General features: G+C 32.5%; 2 protein-coding genes across 5 annotated transcripts; one reads left to right on the forward strand and one right to left on the reverse strand.

The window, feature by feature from the left end:
- The first annotated feature begins 1,685 nt into the window (after window positions 1-1,685).
- On the forward strand, window positions 1,686-14,306 carry LOC110621880 (protein DEFECTIVE IN EXINE FORMATION 1). Of its 3 annotated transcripts, none has more exons than XM_021766155.2 (13): window positions 1,686-2,071; window positions 2,227-2,337; window positions 2,459-2,541; window positions 2,727-2,844; window positions 2,967-3,127; window positions 3,668-4,242; window positions 4,372-4,442; window positions 4,635-4,891; window positions 7,428-7,609; window positions 12,833-13,116; window positions 13,211-13,328; window positions 13,422-13,604; window positions 13,695-14,306. In XM_021766155.2, the coding sequence occupies exons 1-13, from the start codon at window positions 1,929-1,931 to the stop codon at window positions 14,010-14,012; spliced, it is 2,604 nt and encodes an 867-aa protein (XP_021621847.1). In that variant the 5' UTR covers window positions 1,686-1,928; the 3' UTR covers window positions 14,013-14,306. The 3 variants fall into 3 exon arrangements, with proteins under 3 accessions (XP_021621847.1, XP_043815462.1, XP_021621848.1); XM_043959527.1 differs by having other exon boundaries at window positions 1,687-2,071; window positions 2,975-3,127; XM_021766156.2 differs by lacking the exon at window positions 1,686-2,071 and adding an exon at window positions 2,099-2,166.
- A 505-nt stretch (window positions 14,307-14,811) lies between these two features.
- Window positions 14,812-16,063, reverse strand: LOC110621881. 2 transcript variants are annotated; one of them, XM_021766158.2, is made up of 2 exons: window positions 15,458-16,063; window positions 14,812-15,365 (listed from the first exon to the last, which is right to left on the reverse strand). In XM_021766158.2, exon 2 carries the CDS (start codon window positions 15,361-15,363, stop codon window positions 15,025-15,027), a length of 339 nt encoding a protein of 112 aa, XP_021621850.1. In that variant the 5' UTR covers window positions 15,364-15,365; window positions 15,458-16,063; the 3' UTR covers window positions 14,812-15,024. The 2 variants fall into 2 exon arrangements, with proteins under 2 accessions (XP_021621850.1, XP_021621849.1); XM_021766157.2 differs by having other exon boundaries at window positions 14,812-15,388.
- Between the last annotated feature and the right edge of the window lie 2,618 nt (window positions 16,064-18,681).

An 18,681-nucleotide genomic window follows, 5' to 3' on the forward strand; every position in this document is an offset into this window, starting at 1 on the left:
TTGTTAAAAAATTATTTTAATATTAATATTAAATAGTATGATATTTAAAATTATATGAACTAAATAATACATATTATTCCTATAATTAAAAAATTTAAGGTGATTAATGATTTTTCTACTAAAATACAGAAAAAATTTGATTTTATAAAATATGAATATACTTTAATTTAATTACATATTAATAAATTATCTAAAATTCAGAGATTTGTTAATAATTCTTTCATTGGTTAAGTAGCTTAATTACAAAATATAAAAATGTTTTTATTATTTTTTAAAAAATAAAATTAAACAATTAATTTTTTTTGGGGGGAATATAGACTCCGTAAGAATATAACTACGTTGTTCAACGAAATAACTTTTCATTTAGAATGAATAATTTTACATAAATTTAATTAAATTAAAAAATATATATATATTTTTCAGAAAAATATATATTTTTTAACTTTAAAAAATTTTAAAAAATTAAGATCATATCTAATTGAAGGAGTTACTTTTTTATTTATGAGATATATATAGTGTAATTAACAGAATTATCTCTTTATTTTTTAAACTCAATACTTTTATTCATAAAATTTAATTCTGAAAATGATAAAATTTTTTTAGAATCTAATACTTTAGACATAACGTTTTTAGAATCTAACACTTTAGAGATTTATTTCCTTTTTATATGTTTATAGAAAATACTATTCTATTTGACATCTTTTCTTTACAAAAGATAGAAAGAAAAGAATTAATTAAAAATTTTTACATAGGATTTTATAAATTTTAACAAATTAATTATAATTAATGGTCTCAATCTAATTTAAAAATTTAAATTTCAATTAAATACACTTGTTTTTTTCCGAATTTGATCAATTAAATTACTAGAAAAATTTTAAATTTTTCTTTAAAATTTTAATTTCGTCAAATTCAAAGGTCCTTTCTCAATGATCAACCCCTTCATGCCATTGTTATTGGATCATATTCCTCTGCCATCCACCATCATTGCACTATTTTTGCTTACCCATTGCTAATTGTTTTCGTCTCTCGCCACTAATTGCACCTTTCGCTCCACATGCTATTTCTGCTCACAGTGACGATGAAAGCTTCTTCGAGATTTTGATAAAGACATTGAACAGCGATAATGAGAATTTGCAACTTTTCGAGGTTTTGATAAAGACATTGAACAGCAATAATGAGGTTTCGCGGCTTTGACGAAAATAGCAAGATGATGAGATTTTGCGACTTTGATTAAGGTAGAAGATAGGAGGAGTGCTTTTTTGAGCGGCTATAATGAGAGCAGTGATTATAGAGGGCTTTTTTACCGTGGCTACAATGAAGGTAGTAGAGATGATGATGGGTGCTTCTTTAATGAGGAAGGGAGTATTGAGCCGAAGATTACTATGGGAAAGAAAGGAGAGAGATAGGCTTGAAGAAATGAGGGAGAGGGTAAAGGTAAGAAAGGGCAAAAGAGAAAAGGAGAATAATGGTAGTTTTTGAATTATATTTTACTTTCTTTTTTTTTTATTAAACTTAAAGCATTGACTTAAAGAGAATTTTTTGATAGTTAGATTTTGAATTTGATAGAATTAAACTTTAAAGATTGAAGTGTTAAATTAGAAAATAGAGGAAAAAACAGGGATGAAAAAGTAATTTAATTTTTCTAAAAATTTATTCGAATCCTTTCTCGTAAAATAATCCTTCCAAACAGGCTATGAGAGTGAGCAAAAGTTAGAAATGGTAAACTGTGTCGTTTCTGCCTGCGAAATCAAGCTGCGTATAGATTTTCTTCGAAGTCGAGTCTCCATCTCGAAACTCTTAGATCCATAGAACCCTGTCAGCTTCAGGGTTTATCATCTCCTAATTTCTCAATTTGATTCGCATCTGATTCGATCGAGCCACTGACCAAACCAATTGCTTTGCTTTTGCTCAATACACTGAAAGATCACATGAAATCCTCCGCGACCATTTGTATTTTCCTTATTTGCTTGCTGTTGGGCGCTTCTACAAATTCCGTTTATGGAGACGACTCTCAGAAGAATAAATTTCGGGAGCGAGAGGCCAGCGACGACGCCCTCGGTTACCCCGAAATGTGAGAATTTGCTTCGCATTTGATCTCATTTTAATCAGTTCAATGTTATTTCTCGTGGGGTTGGAGGAAATTTTTGAAATTTTAACGGAAGATAGGTAAAATTTGACTTTTCTTTTTCAGCTTTTGGAAATGAATTAATGTTTTATTGTGTGCAGAGACGAAGATGCATTGTTGAATACACAGTGCCCTAAAAATTTGGAGCTAAGATGGCAGACGGAAGTTAGTTCTAGCATTTATGCTACTCCTTTGATCGCTGATATTAACAGGTAAGATTTGTAGCTTAAGCATGGTCTATTTCCATTGGTCTCTGGAAATTTTCTTTTGGCCCTTTGCTTTCGGTGGTCATAGATGGATTTACATGTACCCTTAACTTTTTGTTTGTTTTAGTGATGGAAAACTTGATATAGTAGTTCCTTCTTTTGTTCACTACCTTGAAGTTCTTGAAGGTTCTGATGGAGACAAAATGCCTGGTAATTTTGTTATCTTCTTCTTCCAGGAGGATGATTTGCGTCCTCTTTACTTATTTTGTGAGATTGAATTGAATGCATTATCTACTTAAGAAAGGATTTATGTGAAAATTATGGACTTATAGACAATCTATTGATTTGCTTTTCCAATCCTAACTGTTTTTCATACTTGTTTAATCACACATCAGGTTGGCCTGCTTTCCACCAGTCAACAGTGCATGCCAGTCCTCTCCTTTATGATATTGACAAGGATGGTGTGAGAGAAATTGCTTTGGCTACCTATAATGGTGAAGTGCTCTTTTTCAGGTACAGAGTACATACTTATGTGACTATATTCTTTTTTTTTTTTTTGGTCGCATTAATGGTTAAGTGGATTGTGCTCCTGTTGTTTCCAAACTCATAGCTGATTTATATGATATTAATTTAAGGGTGTCAGGCTACATGATGACAGAGAAACTGGTGGTACCTCGTAGGAGTGTTAAAAAGGATTGGCATGTAGGTCTGGATCCTGACCCTGTGGATCGTTCTCATCCAGATGTTCATGATGACCAACTTGTATCAGGGGCTGTTGAGAAGAAATCAGTGTCCCGTAAGTTGATGTTGCTCCCCAATTCAAAAATAGTTTGTATTTGTGGCTGGTTTATTTTATTATTTTACTGAAGCTTTCTTCTTTTTCCCTATCTACTAAGTAGTTGGCTATAGATGAAGTTATGTTTTTTTTTTGAAGCTATCTTCAGTGTGTTTTTTTTCCCCTAAAACACGATGCTAACAATTTTTTTAAGGGGTTACAATATTGAGGTTGGGAATATAAATCTATTGCCTATATTCTTCTTCTTCTTCTTCTTCTTCTTCTTCTTTATGTGCTGAAACTGCAAACACGAGATTTGGTAATCCCCACTTCATCATTTGCTTGTGTCTGGGAGAAGTTTTGGACAAGAGGCATACTGCTTCCTTCTATAATTGATTTTATTATGGTCTTGGCCCGCAACATAAGTGCATAATAATTACTTTTGCTGTAATTTTCAAGGGACTTCCTAATATCTGTTAGATGGTCTGGCTTTATGTAATAGCATAATTTGAATCTCTTCTAACAAGAATTGATGTAATCATTAAATATTGTGTTTTTCAGAAACAACTGGAACTACACCAGAAGTGAACAATTCAGTTTCTGCATCAACAGAAATTCACCCTCCATTGAATGCATCTGTGCCTGTGAATGCATCTGTTCCTGTGAATGAATCTCTTCCTGTGAATGAAAAGGGAATGAATGGGAATCGAACAGAGTCAGTCATCACACTGCCGACAAGTGTTGTTAGTAATACTTCTATAAATACTGAGTCAGTTGGAACCAATGATACTGAGAATGAAAAAACTGATGGATCAGTTGGAACCAATAGTAACACTGGGAGAAGGCTTCTGGAAGATGACAATTCCAAGGGTTCTCAGGAAGTTAGTTCACAATCTGGAGAAAATAGCGATGAGGATGTTCATGAAGCAACTGCAGAAAATGATGAAGGATTGGAAGCAGATGCAGATTCATCTTTTGAGTTATTCCGTGATAATGATGAGCTGGGTGATGAGTATAGTTATGACTATGACGATTATGTTGATGACTCCAAGTGGGGCGACGAGGAGTGGACTGAAGAGAAACATGAAAAATTGGAGGATTATGTGAATATTGATTCACATATCTTGTGCACTCCTGTGAGTATACTATCAACCTGAACAACTTTGAATCTTTGATCCCTTTTGGTGGATAAACCTTCCTTGATGGTTACAAATGAGATGTAAATATGGCAGGAAGATAACATTTTATTCTCTTAACTCCTTCAGGTCATAGCAGATATTGATAATGATGGGGTATTAGAGATGATTGTTGCAGTTTCATACTTCTTCGACCATGAGTGAGTTCTCTTTTTCCATATATATGTACTGATATTTTAGGTTTGAACTTTGAATTAATAGTTTAAATTTTAAGATGAACTTGAGCAGAACCAATTGCAGTTATTATTAGAATTCAGATAGATCACATAGATCTCATATTTGTTTGTCATTTGAGTGCATCCTTTACCCTAATGGTATTGCACAATGGACAGGTATTATGACAATCCAGATCATTTGAAAGAATTAGGTGGCATTGATATTGGAAAATATGTTGCTGGTTCCATTGTTGTGTTTAACCTTGACACAAGGCAAGTTAAGTGGACTAGAGAATTGGATCTAAGTACAGATACTTCAACCTTCCGTGCATATATATATTCTTCCCCCACAGTGGTTGATTTAGATGGGGATGGGAATTTGGATATTCTCGTTGGAACTTCATTTGGTTTGTTCTATGTCTTGGATCATCATGGTAAACTCCTGCTTCTTTTTCTCCACTCCGTTGTTTTATGTCTTTGTCAAATTTGAATCTGCTTTGACTTAAAAGCTAAAATTATCTTAGAAAATGCTTTCTAATTATTAATTTATCTTTAATTTTCTCTTGCTGTGTTGACATTAATAACTCTTGTTGCGCCTTCCGGTTATCATGTGTTCATTTTGAATTTGCTGAGCTGGAGTTTGATTGCTTTCTTATTTGTGTGCTTCTTTCTTTTCTGCTAAGTTCTGTAGGGCAAACCTACAATTGCTTTCCTTGTTTAATAGTGTTCTGAGATAAATTTAAGGGTAAATCACATGTTAATCCCTAAGGTATATCAAAACCACTGGTCAGTCCATGCATTTTTTCGCGAAACAATTTTAGCACCCTGAAGGTTTGATTTTTTCAACAAAATAGTCATTCTATCCAAGTTTACTATTAATTTACTTATCCACTTTCTGATTTGAAACAATTTGTTACTGTCCTCTGGGTTACGGATCGCCTCACAGGATGACGGGTGGGAAAGGAGCTTATCAGAGGGAGCTCTTAACACATTAGACTTGTTAACGAGATAGAGTTTTAAATCTCAAATGCGTTTGTAATTAATCTGCTTCCTCTATTGCTCATAAATTAACCCTATATATGTAATGAAGGGTTTACAATAGCATAAACATTCCTAATAAATTATAAGTTCTACCTTACTTGATAATAACTAGAAAGTCTATCCTAATTTAAATAATAATAAAGATTGATAGTAATAAAAAAGTCTATCCTAGTCTAAACAATAATAAAGATTGATTATAACCAAAAAGTCTATCCTAATCTAAACAATAATTAAGATTGATTGAGCTTCAAAAGACGTCCTCAATATTTGGAGTTTAATGGATTTGGTCTATCCATTATCCATAACACAATTATGTCCCTCAAGTTTCTTTTGTTAACAAAATGGTCACTCCATTCAAATTTTATATTTAAGTAATTATTTAATTATATCAATAATATAATTATTGAAATATAGAATACTAAAAAATAGTTAATCACAGAATAATTTTTGTTTTCTAAATTCTTCCATTTTTTATATTATAGTATATAGTTTTATAAAAGAATTAATTTTGTTTGCAGTGATGAAAACAAAATTATAAAAATTATTTTAATGTGATTTTTTCAATAAAAAGTTATGTGAAAAAGCTTTTCTTTTTATGTAATTTATTTTGAAAATACATAATCATACATAATAATTTATTGCTATAATTTATTAATATTCTCAAGAAATTTATTTTGTAATTTAATTTTCATTTCATTTATACATAAATTATGATTAAATATCATTTTATATTTATTAATGAATAATTATTATAACAATTATTTTGTATTGATAAAAATATATATTAAATAATTATATAAAGATATTTTTATTAGTACATATTTGTTTATATTTTTATAAGAAATTTTACATTGATAAGGATATTTTTTATATTTAGATAATTATATAATATGAAGAGTTAATTAAATATTTAAATAATATTTTGTATCATTATAATTATGTATTAAAATGAGTTCTAATTATTAAAATATATAATCTAAATTTAATATGAGTAATTTGCTTAAATATAAATTTTGAATGAGTAAAGGATGGCTTTGATGCAAGGATAAGTTACTTCATTGAGACCTAGAGTTTAGAGATCACGTGTTTGAGCCACAAAAAGTAAAAAAAAAATCTCTTTGCAATACAAGTGTAAGTTTATCTTTTTCATCAACTCTCACTGGAGCTTCCAAATGTAGGGTGCTTTGTGCACTAGTTAAGTCTTTTTCTTTCATAAAATTTTAATGGATGAACCATTTTGTTGACAAAATTAAACCTTAGAGGCTAAATGGAAAATAATAATTATAGGGAATGACTGATGGTTTTTGACATGCCTTTGGGTAGTTTCCCCTAAATTTAAAGTAGTTGGAACTTGGAATATAAAAATAAAATGTTATGGTATTCATAATACTTGTCCTTTTATTAGATCTTTTACAAGTTTTTATGTTGATCATTTTGCTGTTGGAAATTTTCTTGTAGTTTTTTCGCCTATTTTTCTTGGATGTTCTTAATGTGTGCATATACTTTGTTGTGAATGGTTGCTAGCCCCTTTAGGTTCTTTTAGTAATACAGTTTAATTACCCCTCTATCTTCTTTTACAATGTGGTTTTAATTCATTTACCCAAAAAAAAAAAAGGCAAAAAATGGTTGGTTCAGTTCTATTGAGTCTATGCGCCTGGGATCTGATGGCTACTCTGCACACAACCTTCAGAAACACTCAAATTCATGTCCACCAAGGACTTGAGAACACTAACAAAATGAATAGGTTTACTTTGTTACTGATGAGAAAGATTGTGCATGAAATTTATAAAATTAAAAGGAGTGGTTGCAAGTGAAAAAGTGCATGAAGGTTCCCTTTTTTTGGTCATCATTTGGCCTTCCAATTATGCAACACACTTGATTTCAGTTCTGCATAGGGAATTGGGGGCTAAAATTTGTCTCTTCATTCAGGAAATATTAGAGAAAATTTTCCTCTAGAAATGGCTGAAATTCAAGGAGCTGTAGTTGCAGCTGACATCAATGATGATGGAAAAATAGAACTAGTGACTACTGATACACATGGAAATGTTGCTGCATGGACTTCACAAGGAAAAGAAATTTGGGAGAGACATGTGAAGAGTCTTGTTTCCCAGGTCTGTTTTCTATCTCAGTTTCTCTTGATAAATATTATAACTTCTGTATGAATGCATATGGTGTCAGTCTCTGATTGCATGTGATAGGTGCTTCCTCTTTCAAATGATCAAATGATTTGTTGGTTGATCCAAAAAGTTGTCATGCCTTCTTTGACATCTAAATCTTGGAAATTCTTCATTTCATTGTCTTACACTACAAGAAAGTATGCTTTTTGTTGGGGAAATAACACTTCTAAACGCTTAAAAATCACTGCTAAAATATTTTATGGCAAATGCTAAAATGGCCACTAGTTTGCCGTGAATAGTGCATTGCAAAAGATTTTAGTGGAAAATAAGATGTTGCCAGAAAAAATAATAATTAAAATATTCCCCCCTAAAAATAATAAATAAAACAATTCCTATAAAATAGAAAAGGACTTCTTATGGTGAAAAGTTTCCCCACTAAAAGAATTATAATTTCCTCTACTAAAAGGACATAAAATAAATCCATTAATTTGAAATACTTCTAAGGATATAACTAGCCAATCACAATTCTACAGGCTAATGCAATTTGCTATTTTATCTATTTATAAAAAGTTATTAATAATGAAAAGTGCACATTATACAAATCTCAATCAATATAATTAATTTAAAAATTTTATTATATTATAAAGTTCATTAAACTTTCATGCATTGCAGAAAAGTATACACTTGAATAGTGGTTGAAGCACTTAAAAACCAACATAATGTTATCTTTTAATTTTATCCATATATCGAGCACTTGAAAGTCCATCAGACATCAGTGTTTAGCTAACTAGTTAATTGATACTATAGGCTTTCCTCTAGACTTGAACCAATAACCTACTAAATGAGAAAGTGAGATAAATTAGTAAAGCAGAGGACAGTATGTTAAAGTTCAGAAAATTGAAAAAACAACAGTTGTTAAATGCATGTCTAGGTGCTGTTCATGGGTAAAATTCTAGTACCTTGTAAGACCTTGATCCTGCTCCAAACATAAAACAGTCAAGAAAATCCATATTAAGAATGAATACATATCCAAGTCCCATGTACCATCCTGCGCTGTTTTTGAAGTCACAAGATCAAGTCCCTTAAAGCATTCTCATGCAGCATCCATATTAAGAACACATGTATTTCCACAAAGATCCAGCTCAGATTATGTCCACAAAATCCAGCTCAGATTCATCTACATGTAATTTCTTAATTTTTTCAACCAATTCATAGAGAATGTGAAGAAGTGTCATGAACTTGGCCATGTTACGTATTATAGAAAGAGGTTCAGAAATAAGGGAGTGTGAGCTGTTGAAAAGTCAACAAAAGTTGGCTGAGCGTTTTGGAGGGAAATCCAGGAGCAGTTATTCTGTTAATAACCAACTCTTGGCAGGAGTAGAAGGATAAATACCACTGTCAGATTGTATTCTCACTGATAATCAAGAATCAATACGATCTTCCTTCTCTCCAATTCTTCTCTCTTCTCTCTTTCTCTCTCTCTATTCTTCTTCTTCTTCTTCTTCTCCCTGAGATTCTTCTGTTAGGAATTCCATCCTGACATTTGGTATCAGAGCTCGGAAAGAATCAATGGCAGCAAGATCCATGATAGTAAGTCAAGAAGGTGTGAGGCTGGCGCAGCTGGAAGAACAAGTCAGATTCTTCCAATCTGAATTCTGAGGGTCTTGCAAGGACATGGAAACCCTAAAGTCTGGTTTTAAGCACCTGCAACTAGGAGTAAGGCAAGATATGGATGGCATGAAGAAAGAGATACAAGAAATAAAAAGTTCCATTGATGATGTTGATAATTGGAATGAATGCTGCCTGGGGAAAAGAGAATTCTTTGGGATCTCAAGGTGACAATGGAGTGTGAAGCCATGGAATTTTGCCGATGCCTAAAGAATCTGTGCCTGCCCAGAAAAAAGAACCTGGAGGGACTGAATTCAATAATGCAGGTAACTTGAATTCTTCCTAAATTGAGTTTGAGCACTTATGATGGCAGTAACCCTAGGGTATGGATTAGAAAGTGTCTCAAGTATTTTGAGGTGTTCCACAAGATAAACTGGTAGGAATTGCTGGGTTGCACCTAATTGGTAGGGCTGATTCTTGGTTTTGTAATTGGAGTAAGGGAAACAAGAATCAATGTTGAGAACATTTTGAAGAGGCTTTGTGTAAAAGATTTAGGGATCAAGGGTTAGAAGAAGAATAAAGAGAGAGAGAAGAGAGAAGAATTGGAGAGAAGGAAGATTGTATTGATTCTTGATTATCAAGTGAGAATACAATCTATACATTGGTATTTATCCTTCTACTTCTGCTAAGATTTGGTTATTAACAGAATAACTGCTCTTGGATTTCCGTCCAAAACACTCAGCTAACTTTTGTTGATTTTTCAACAGCTCTCACTCCCTTATTTCTGAACTTCTTTCTATTAATATGTAACAGGCCACTTCTTTATTTATCCACTTGCAATGTGTTATCTAGCCAATAGATTTCTCTCGACTTCACACACTATTTCATCTTGTTCCATCTTATTATCCCTCGTGTTAATATCCTTCATACACGTTTTCTTTAAATTTATCTCCCTTAATGCATTAAAATCCTTTACATGTTTTCTAGGCATGGAATCTTTCTGATTAAATCTTAGGCATTACGAAGAGTCTAGAAAATGAAGCATGAATCGCACACGTGAAAACCAGAGACTAACATGAACTTCAAACTTTGCAAATATGTGTACCTCTGGCATTCCTCTAAGCAGTGGATTACCCTAAGCCTCTCTGCTTTGGAACTAACTGGGGACCCATACATATGACTGATGTAATATTTTTCTCCCAGAAGAAATGAAAGTGGGATGCTACGCAGAAATTGTTTTGTTCAAATTAAAGGATAAGAAATCAAGAACAGAAAAGAGAAAAGCAAAAAAGAAAAGAATAAGCAGCAGCAGTGACCCTTGATCGAATAATAAACTTAACTTCAACAAACACATTGTTTGAAAAGAATGAATCGTTGAGAATGAAATTGACTTTTAAAAGAAGGTTTTAAAGTTGCAGAGAGATGCAAGCCTCAGGCCTTACAGTTATGACAGTTGCGTCTTAAAATGATGCTAAACTCACATGGTGCAGGCCAAAACATCAATACTGCTTCTTATTTACTTATTAATGTCTCAAATTGTGAAGTGTGATTAAAACAGAAAAATTTGTAGTCTACAATTTAAGTATATAAAATAACTTATCAAATTGACTTGTATTTCCTCCATGAATTTTCTAGACCAACATATTTCTTCTCGAACGAATTATTTATCCCTACCACTGAATAGGAGTATTTTAGACTGAATTTTATTCTTTGAATTGCATGGATTTCCAGTACAACTTTTTTTTAAAACCAAATATTCTGTATTTACAATAAATGAAGTTAAGAGAAAGAAAAAAGAGACTGGTTTTGCATACCTACCTGTTGGATTTGTTAAGCCACATCATCCTCAGAGAGTTTATTCCCATGATGATCTGTGACATGAAACACTTGAATTAACCATTGGACGAGAAAATCACAATGAGTTGTACATCCATCCAATAAAATGAAAATTGAGAAGAAATAGGACCAACAGCTAACAATCCATGAACAATTCCTTGTTGAGAGAAATGTAAGCTCGTTTCATTATAAGACTGATTTAGTCAAAACTAGAACCACCAGGAACTAGCGAAAATTATCACATTAAAAATCAACATTTAAGAATGAATATATGATAAACGAAAAAATCAAAACAATTCTATCAAACACCTTAAGAAAGTGGCTTTCTTGCTCGAGGCATCAACAGTAAACCTGCAATTCAAGCATCAACTAAGACATAACATCCCATACCCAGTGACTAAAACCTTGGACCTTTTTCTGCTGAAGAAATGGATATTTCAAGAAAAGTAAAAGAACTCACTCGAATTCAAACCCAAAAAAAAAAAAGAGAGGGGGGATAAAATACCAACATAAACTCAATTCCAGATAATTAAAAGAAACCAAGAAATAGAAAGATAATAATACCTAGGAAGGGTTATTTGAATGGCGAGATTCTCAAACTCATCCATTACTAGAGGAGAACTAATTATACAGTAAAAAAAAATCGAAGGAATGGAGAAAGGAAAGAACCTCATCTTTCAACATGTGAAGCAAGGTCGTTTTGCTAGTATTTTCAAAATCTATAAACAAGATCTTGGCCTTTATATGCTAGAGACTGAAAGGGATAGGATGCCATAGAACCAATCAAGGATAAACATGCTTCTGTCCTGTAGATGGTGATGAGAATTTCAGATCCCTAAGCTAGAGGTGATTTTGTGAGATAACCTTTTGAGCCTGGGAAGGAAGGAACCTGATAGTCCAATTTCAGGGCTCTGATTGAGAATGAGAGAGGGGCAAGCAAGACAGGAAAAACAAAGGGAGAGTTCCTAGATTTTCTTTACATTCAAGTGTTTTATCTTTCAATTGTAATTATTTTAGTAACTTGGGTGTGCAGCAGCCAGCGCCTTTCCGTTTTTTACACCAGTCATGGGGAAATTTATGTTGTTTGCAGCAAATTCTATTGATGTTATGGCGATATTTCTCTTCGCTACTGTAAATCGTTATTGATATGTTTTTAGTAGTGAAATAACATTCTCCATAAATATTTCACCAGAAAAAAGAAGATTGTTCTAGTGTTATATTTTGCTGTATTAATTGATGAATGCTAGCTGTGGAAATTATCGTTCTTAGAAATTCAAATCCAGTGCAAGTTTTGGATTCATACTTTTGCTGCATTAGTAGAGTTTATAAAGGAGCAGGTACTAGAAAATTTAGTTTATACTTATTTTATTGGTTGTAAACTTGCAATTGGAACTGCTATATTTCTTTTCTTCAGATAAATTAGTTGAATATCTTTCTTGGCTATCAGGATAATATTTTATTTTTGAGAGTTTTTGCTAGATTAGAAGTGATGGATAGTCTACTTGCCCTTTTTAGTGCACATATAGACTGGTTTACCATGTTGAATGGTGTATTGTTGGTCATCCTTGTACGCCCAACTGTGCTTCTGACTGGGGCATTCAAGAATCTTGTAGTCCCTGTATATGTACAGAATTGGGCATGATAACTTAAAAGTTTACAATGGTAGCTTGACATGCCTTAATATGGTACTACCCGTATATGATATTTAATTGGAAACCTGTTATAACAATGCTCAATGATAGTAATCTAACAGACATGACCACATTTCTTCAGGGCCCAACTATAGGCGATGTTGATGGAGATGGCCATACTGATGTTGTAGTCCCAACCCTATCAGGGAACATATTTGTTCTTAGTGGCAAGGATGGTTCAGATGTACGGCCATACCCATATAGAACACATGGGAGAGTGATGAATCAAGTTCTTCTTGTTGATTTAAGTAAACGTGGGGAGAAACGCAAGGGACTCAGTCTGGTGACAACATCATTTGATGGATATTTGTACCTTGTAGATGGGCCCACATCTTGTGCTGATGTTGTTGATATTGGTGAAACTTCGTAAGACTTTCCTTTACCCTTTCACTTTGGTCTTATGATTCCTCTCATTTCTTCTGTTGTGTAATTTGGATAAATTTGAATCTTTTGGTTGCAGGTATAGCATGGTCCTGGCAGACAATGTTGATGGTGGAGATGATCTTGACCTTGTCGTCACAACAATGAATGGAAATGTTTTTTGCTTCTCTACTCCTGTTCCACATCATCCCCTTAAGGCAGGAAGCATTTGAACCTAAGCCGTGGACTATTTCTCATATGCTATCCTTGTACTTGAGATATTTATCTAAATTATTCTTGTGCATTTTCAGGCTTGGAGATCAGCTAATCAAGGAAGAAATAATGTTGCAAACCGGTACAACCGTGAGGGGATCTATATTACACCTTCATCGAGAGCTTTTCGTGATGAGGAGGGGAAGAACTTCTGGGTGGAGATTGAGATTGTAGATAGACACAGATTCCCTTCCGGGTATCAAGTGCCTTATAAAGTCACTGTAAGTTGCTCTATTTGATGCACGTTACAATTTTCCAACAGCAATCCCAAGACAGACTTATAAATCTCATTTCCAATTGGAACAATGCAGACAACCTTGTTAGTTCCAGGTAATTACCAAGGCGAGAGAACCATAAAGCAAAATCAAACCTTTGATTCTCCAGGAAGATATCGTATAAAACTCCCAACAGTTGGTGTAAGGACTACTGGGACTGTATTGGTGGAGATGGTTGACAAGAATGGACTTTATTTCTCAGATGAGTTTTCTCTAACATTCCATATGTACTATTACAAACTTCTGAAGTGGCTCATTGTCCTTCCAATGCTTGGGATGTTCGGTGTGCTAGTCATTCTTCGTCCTCAGGAGGCCATGCCATTACCATCATTTTCAAGGAACACTGACCTGTGAATATAATCGTGTGCCAACCAGTGAGTATGCACAAAATTGACGGGAAGTGAATATATAGTATCAGCTGAGCTATGGTCATGGTCAGGAAGCTTCTGCCGACAACAGAACATTGGACCTCATGAAGTATTTGTTGGCCTGACTTCAAAGTAGATCTTTGACAAGCTTGAAGATCAATAGAATTTAATTTTTGAACTCTTGTAACGTCAAAAAAATTAGCAACATACTTTGATATGAGGTGGACTGAAATTCCTGTACCGAATGGGAGATGGAAAGTAATTTTTTATTCCAAAATCAGATGCTAGTTTGCAAAATTCACTCATGAATCTTTTAGACACTAGCAAATAGTTGACTGATCCATCTTTGATACGCCCAATGTTTACCATTACAAATTCTTCAGCTGGGTATTTGTAATGTGCTACAAATGGTGATGTTCAACAATTGAAGCTCATCATTTGCCCATTTGCTGGAGTATCTCGAGAATGTCCAATGGAAGATTATCTCAAAGTTATCCAGTGAGTTTCATTCCTGAAATATCCTGTATCATTATAAGTGTTGACAAAACCGCATTGGGTGAAAAAATGGGGCAAATTGCTGTCTGTTTCATTCTTTTGATTCTAAACAGATCAAAAAGACTAATTGAGTCCGGGTTGAGTAGGGTAATTTTCGCAGTTGCTCTACCCCAACTCTGTGGGTTTCAGTTCAAAACCAACAAAGTTAGTTCAGACTCCTTCAAAGCACAATATCTAACAAACCATTCTTATACTGAAAAAGGTAATAGAAACCCATTGAAGATTCTGAATTCTGATAAACAAAAAGCAATCCCTTTATCAATTGATTTTGCTCAAGAGCCTGTCTTTAATTCAGAAATGAACGTGTTTACATGGAGAGGAAAGTGAACACACAAGAAGTTACTAACACAAATTGAGGGGGAAGTTTAAGCATCTTCATTACATGTATGTGATTGTTTTCACCAGGAAACAAACAGCAAAGCAAATGCCTTGGCATCAATTGACTAAAAGCTCTGCAACACAGGCCTCTTTCCAAGCCTCTTGATCTCTCTATCCATTTGGCCAGTAAGCATCAATCCAAACATCTTATAATCACATAGAAGAGACCAAAATGGATGCCCAAATGTTGCAGGAACATTCCTTTCCACAAAGAAATGGCTGTACCATGCGAAACCATACCCAAACAAGGGCACACAGAACAAAAACCTCAAATTAACAAACACTGAGTATAGCAAAAAGAGAATACTTGTAAGTGTACCCACAAAATGCCAACGCCTCGTCCATGGTTTTGAGTGTTGTGTCACATAGAAAGGCCAGAACTCTTCCATGCTCCTGAAATTCATCTCTTGTACAGCAACAAAACAAAACCTAATTCAACAGGATCGATATAAATATAATCTCCAAAATCAAAACAAACAAACAAAGCCAAAATTCTACCTGGGTTTGGTTTGGATTGCAATTAACAGAGGCAATCGAGGGTTATCAGATTGTGGGTTTTCAAAAAAGTTGGAACAATAATTGGAAAACAGAAACACAGAGATTCTGCGGCTGGGGTTGACTGTAATTTGTGCAAGCAAAGAAAAGGGTGAAAAATTGAAGGTGGGATTTGGTGGAATCCTTAAACTCTTCACCTAAAGCTGGTTTTGATGAAGTAGAAGACCCAACAAAAGGTGAACAGCAGCTGTCTGTCTCACTTCGGGTGGAGAAATCAGAGTGGGTTTTGGGTCGTCTTCCTCAGCAGGACTTAGAGATAGTCTTCGATTTAATCAGCCTGTCATTCTCTTTGTGGTGTGCGACGGAGATATCAATCATACAAAAATCCTCTGATTCTCTCTACCCAGAAGAAGAAATGGGAAAAATTTTTATTTGGATAACTGATTGTGGAAATTATTTGCATAGCCTGAGATACACACGAGAGAAGACAAAGCAGAGACTGTGCCTGTATTGAGATGATTGGTTGGAGTGTTATTTTCTATCCCACCACGCCTCTTCAATCTATGGGATTTATCAAATTTTCTACTCTCACACAGATTGGAGATGGAAAAGATACAAACAAAAGAATATATATATACATATAAATAAAATAAAATATGAATCACAAAACAAAATTTTCTTCTCTGCTGCTTCATTTTTACTAAATTTCTTTTTACACAAATTTTTTTCTCTGCCTCGTGCACTTTAACGAACATTTTCAGCAATCTCTTTTTTTTGGTCTGCAATACAGCGTTACATTTTATGACTGTTATCAGCAGTGAAAAAACTATAATAAATCCACTAATTCATATAATTTATAAAATTACTAACTAAATTTTAAAGTCTAAACTTAGCAAACACACCTAAAAAACCATTAGAGAAACATGATAGAAATAAAAAATTACAGCAGCAATTGTGATATGAATGTTTCATGGAAAGTCGAATTGCATATCATAAAAAATATTATACACAACGATTAAGTCATATTCATACACAATAGATAGAAAATTAACTTTAAATGCTAAATGAATTGTTATCAACATAGTCCATGCCTCCTCTGCTAAATGTCAGAGCACATGAATACCACACTCAATACACTAATATTATACATATATATATTTTTTTAATCCATATGAAGTAATCACTGAAATATCATTAAGTGAAAATTGATCTCTTCATGTCACATTACAATTGAGTTTGATATTTTTTTCTAGAAAAAGGCTTCAAACAATGATAGAAGAGAGTTTGAATGACAAGGAGTAAAATAAATCCGTAAAATACCACTTTACTGTAGATGTCTAAGATCAATGAAATACATTGCAATATAACAATAAGATCAAGATGTATCATAAGATCAAGATGTATCATTTCAAAAATATCTCTATTTTGTTTCTTTCATATATACTAAAGAGTAAGTGTAACCAAAATAAATAATAAAAAATCATATAATTCTGAATATTTTCACTGATCTCTCCACTTTTTAAATATAAATCGTTTTTTTTTAAATCATTAAAGATGCATTTACTATAAAAGTTTTTAAATCATTTAATAAATTCTTTGCAGTTTGAGAAAAAAAAATCTTGGTTATGAATAAACATCTTACCCTTCAAACAGATTTCAACAATTAATAGACTTGTTGACCATCATCCATAAAATTTTAATTCTTTCATTAGCATAATTTTTTTTGTAAGGATTTAAATAAATTTTTGTAAAATTATAAAAGAATTTTTTTTAAATTAAAAAAAAATAAATTTTCTCATTTTTTTAAAAAAATTATTTGAATTGAATTCCCACGAAAATTTTAATTTCAAATTGAGGGTTAATAGATTTCTTTAAAAATTTTCTTTTAGAGAGTAAATATTTTATATTTCAATCTTACCCTAATAATTTTCTTTTTTAATTATATTTTTCAGCATTTAGGTATCACATTGACTTATATCATACAAATGAAAGAAATTTCTTATGAATTTTTTTCAACCGTTTGAATTTATAACCTTACGGTGATATCTTAATTCTACGATTTAAATACGTTACTATCCATAGTTACAGTTTAAAAATATATTGGTATTGATTTTTGAAATTTACAAATTAAAAGATTTGTTAGCCTCGGTTCAACTAAAAATTATTAAATACAATGTTTAACCATTAATTATAGTAAAATTAGAAATATTGATACCCATATTAAATTCTTACAAATAACACTCTAAGAAGACAAAGGAGGCACTCAGATTTTAAAAGCAAAATTGTAGTTTCCTTAAGAAGAGAGCTCATACCTTACTGAAGGTGGAGAAGGGGACAAACAAAACTAGAAGAGAAAAATGCTTTTAAGGGTTTGTTTGGTTGAAATTAATTTATTTTCTGGAAAGTGCATTTCTTGGAAAATATATTAATCGAGAAGTTATTTCTCAGGAAATATGATGAAATTTGTTTGGTTGGTATATTAAATTCTCGGAAAGTAAAATTGTATTAGTAGAAAAGGACAATAAAATCACATAAATGGTTTTCAATATCAAAATATTCATTAATTTCATCTAATATATTTTATAATAGATTCAATACTCAAATCACACAATAATTAATATATAATTATTTGATAATATATTAAGTAACAAAATATTATCATAATTTGAGTAAAAGCACTAGAAGGAGAAAATCTCCTTTTATATAACTTATCTCATTAATTATGCCAACTTAGAATTGGATTCATAACTTTAAGTCATTTGGTTTTTGATTCTATTCATTAATGTATCAGGTGCTTATACACTTTTTAGAAAAGCCAAACAGAGCAAAAGAAACCAAACAGCATATAGAAAAGCAATAGCGAAGGAGAGACAAATTATCTCATTTCACTCTTATAAAAAAAAAAATACAATGTACATGATGGAATATATATAGAGAGGATTCTAATTAATTTAGTTGACGTGCATATGACTCACCTATTAGAAGAATTCTCCCCTAACAAACTCACTGCCCTTCCTAGACATGCTATAATACTGTGTATAGCTCACTTTATTGTACAACTCACTTTATTTTCTAACCTACTATTTTATACATTTAAATCCCCCTCAAGATAGAGGTGGGGAGAAATCAACCAACCCCATCTTGGATAAGAGAAAATAAAATAGGAGCTTAGGGAGAGGCTTAGTAAAAAGATCAGCTACCTGAAATTTAGAAGAAATATGTGTAAT

The sequence above is a fragment of the Manihot esculenta genome, chromosome 9, assembly GCF_001659605.2.
Source record: "Manihot esculenta cultivar AM560-2 chromosome 9, M.esculenta_v8, whole genome shotgun sequence".
Taxonomy (NCBI): Eukaryota; Viridiplantae; Streptophyta; class Magnoliopsida; order Malpighiales; family Euphorbiaceae; genus Manihot; species Manihot esculenta.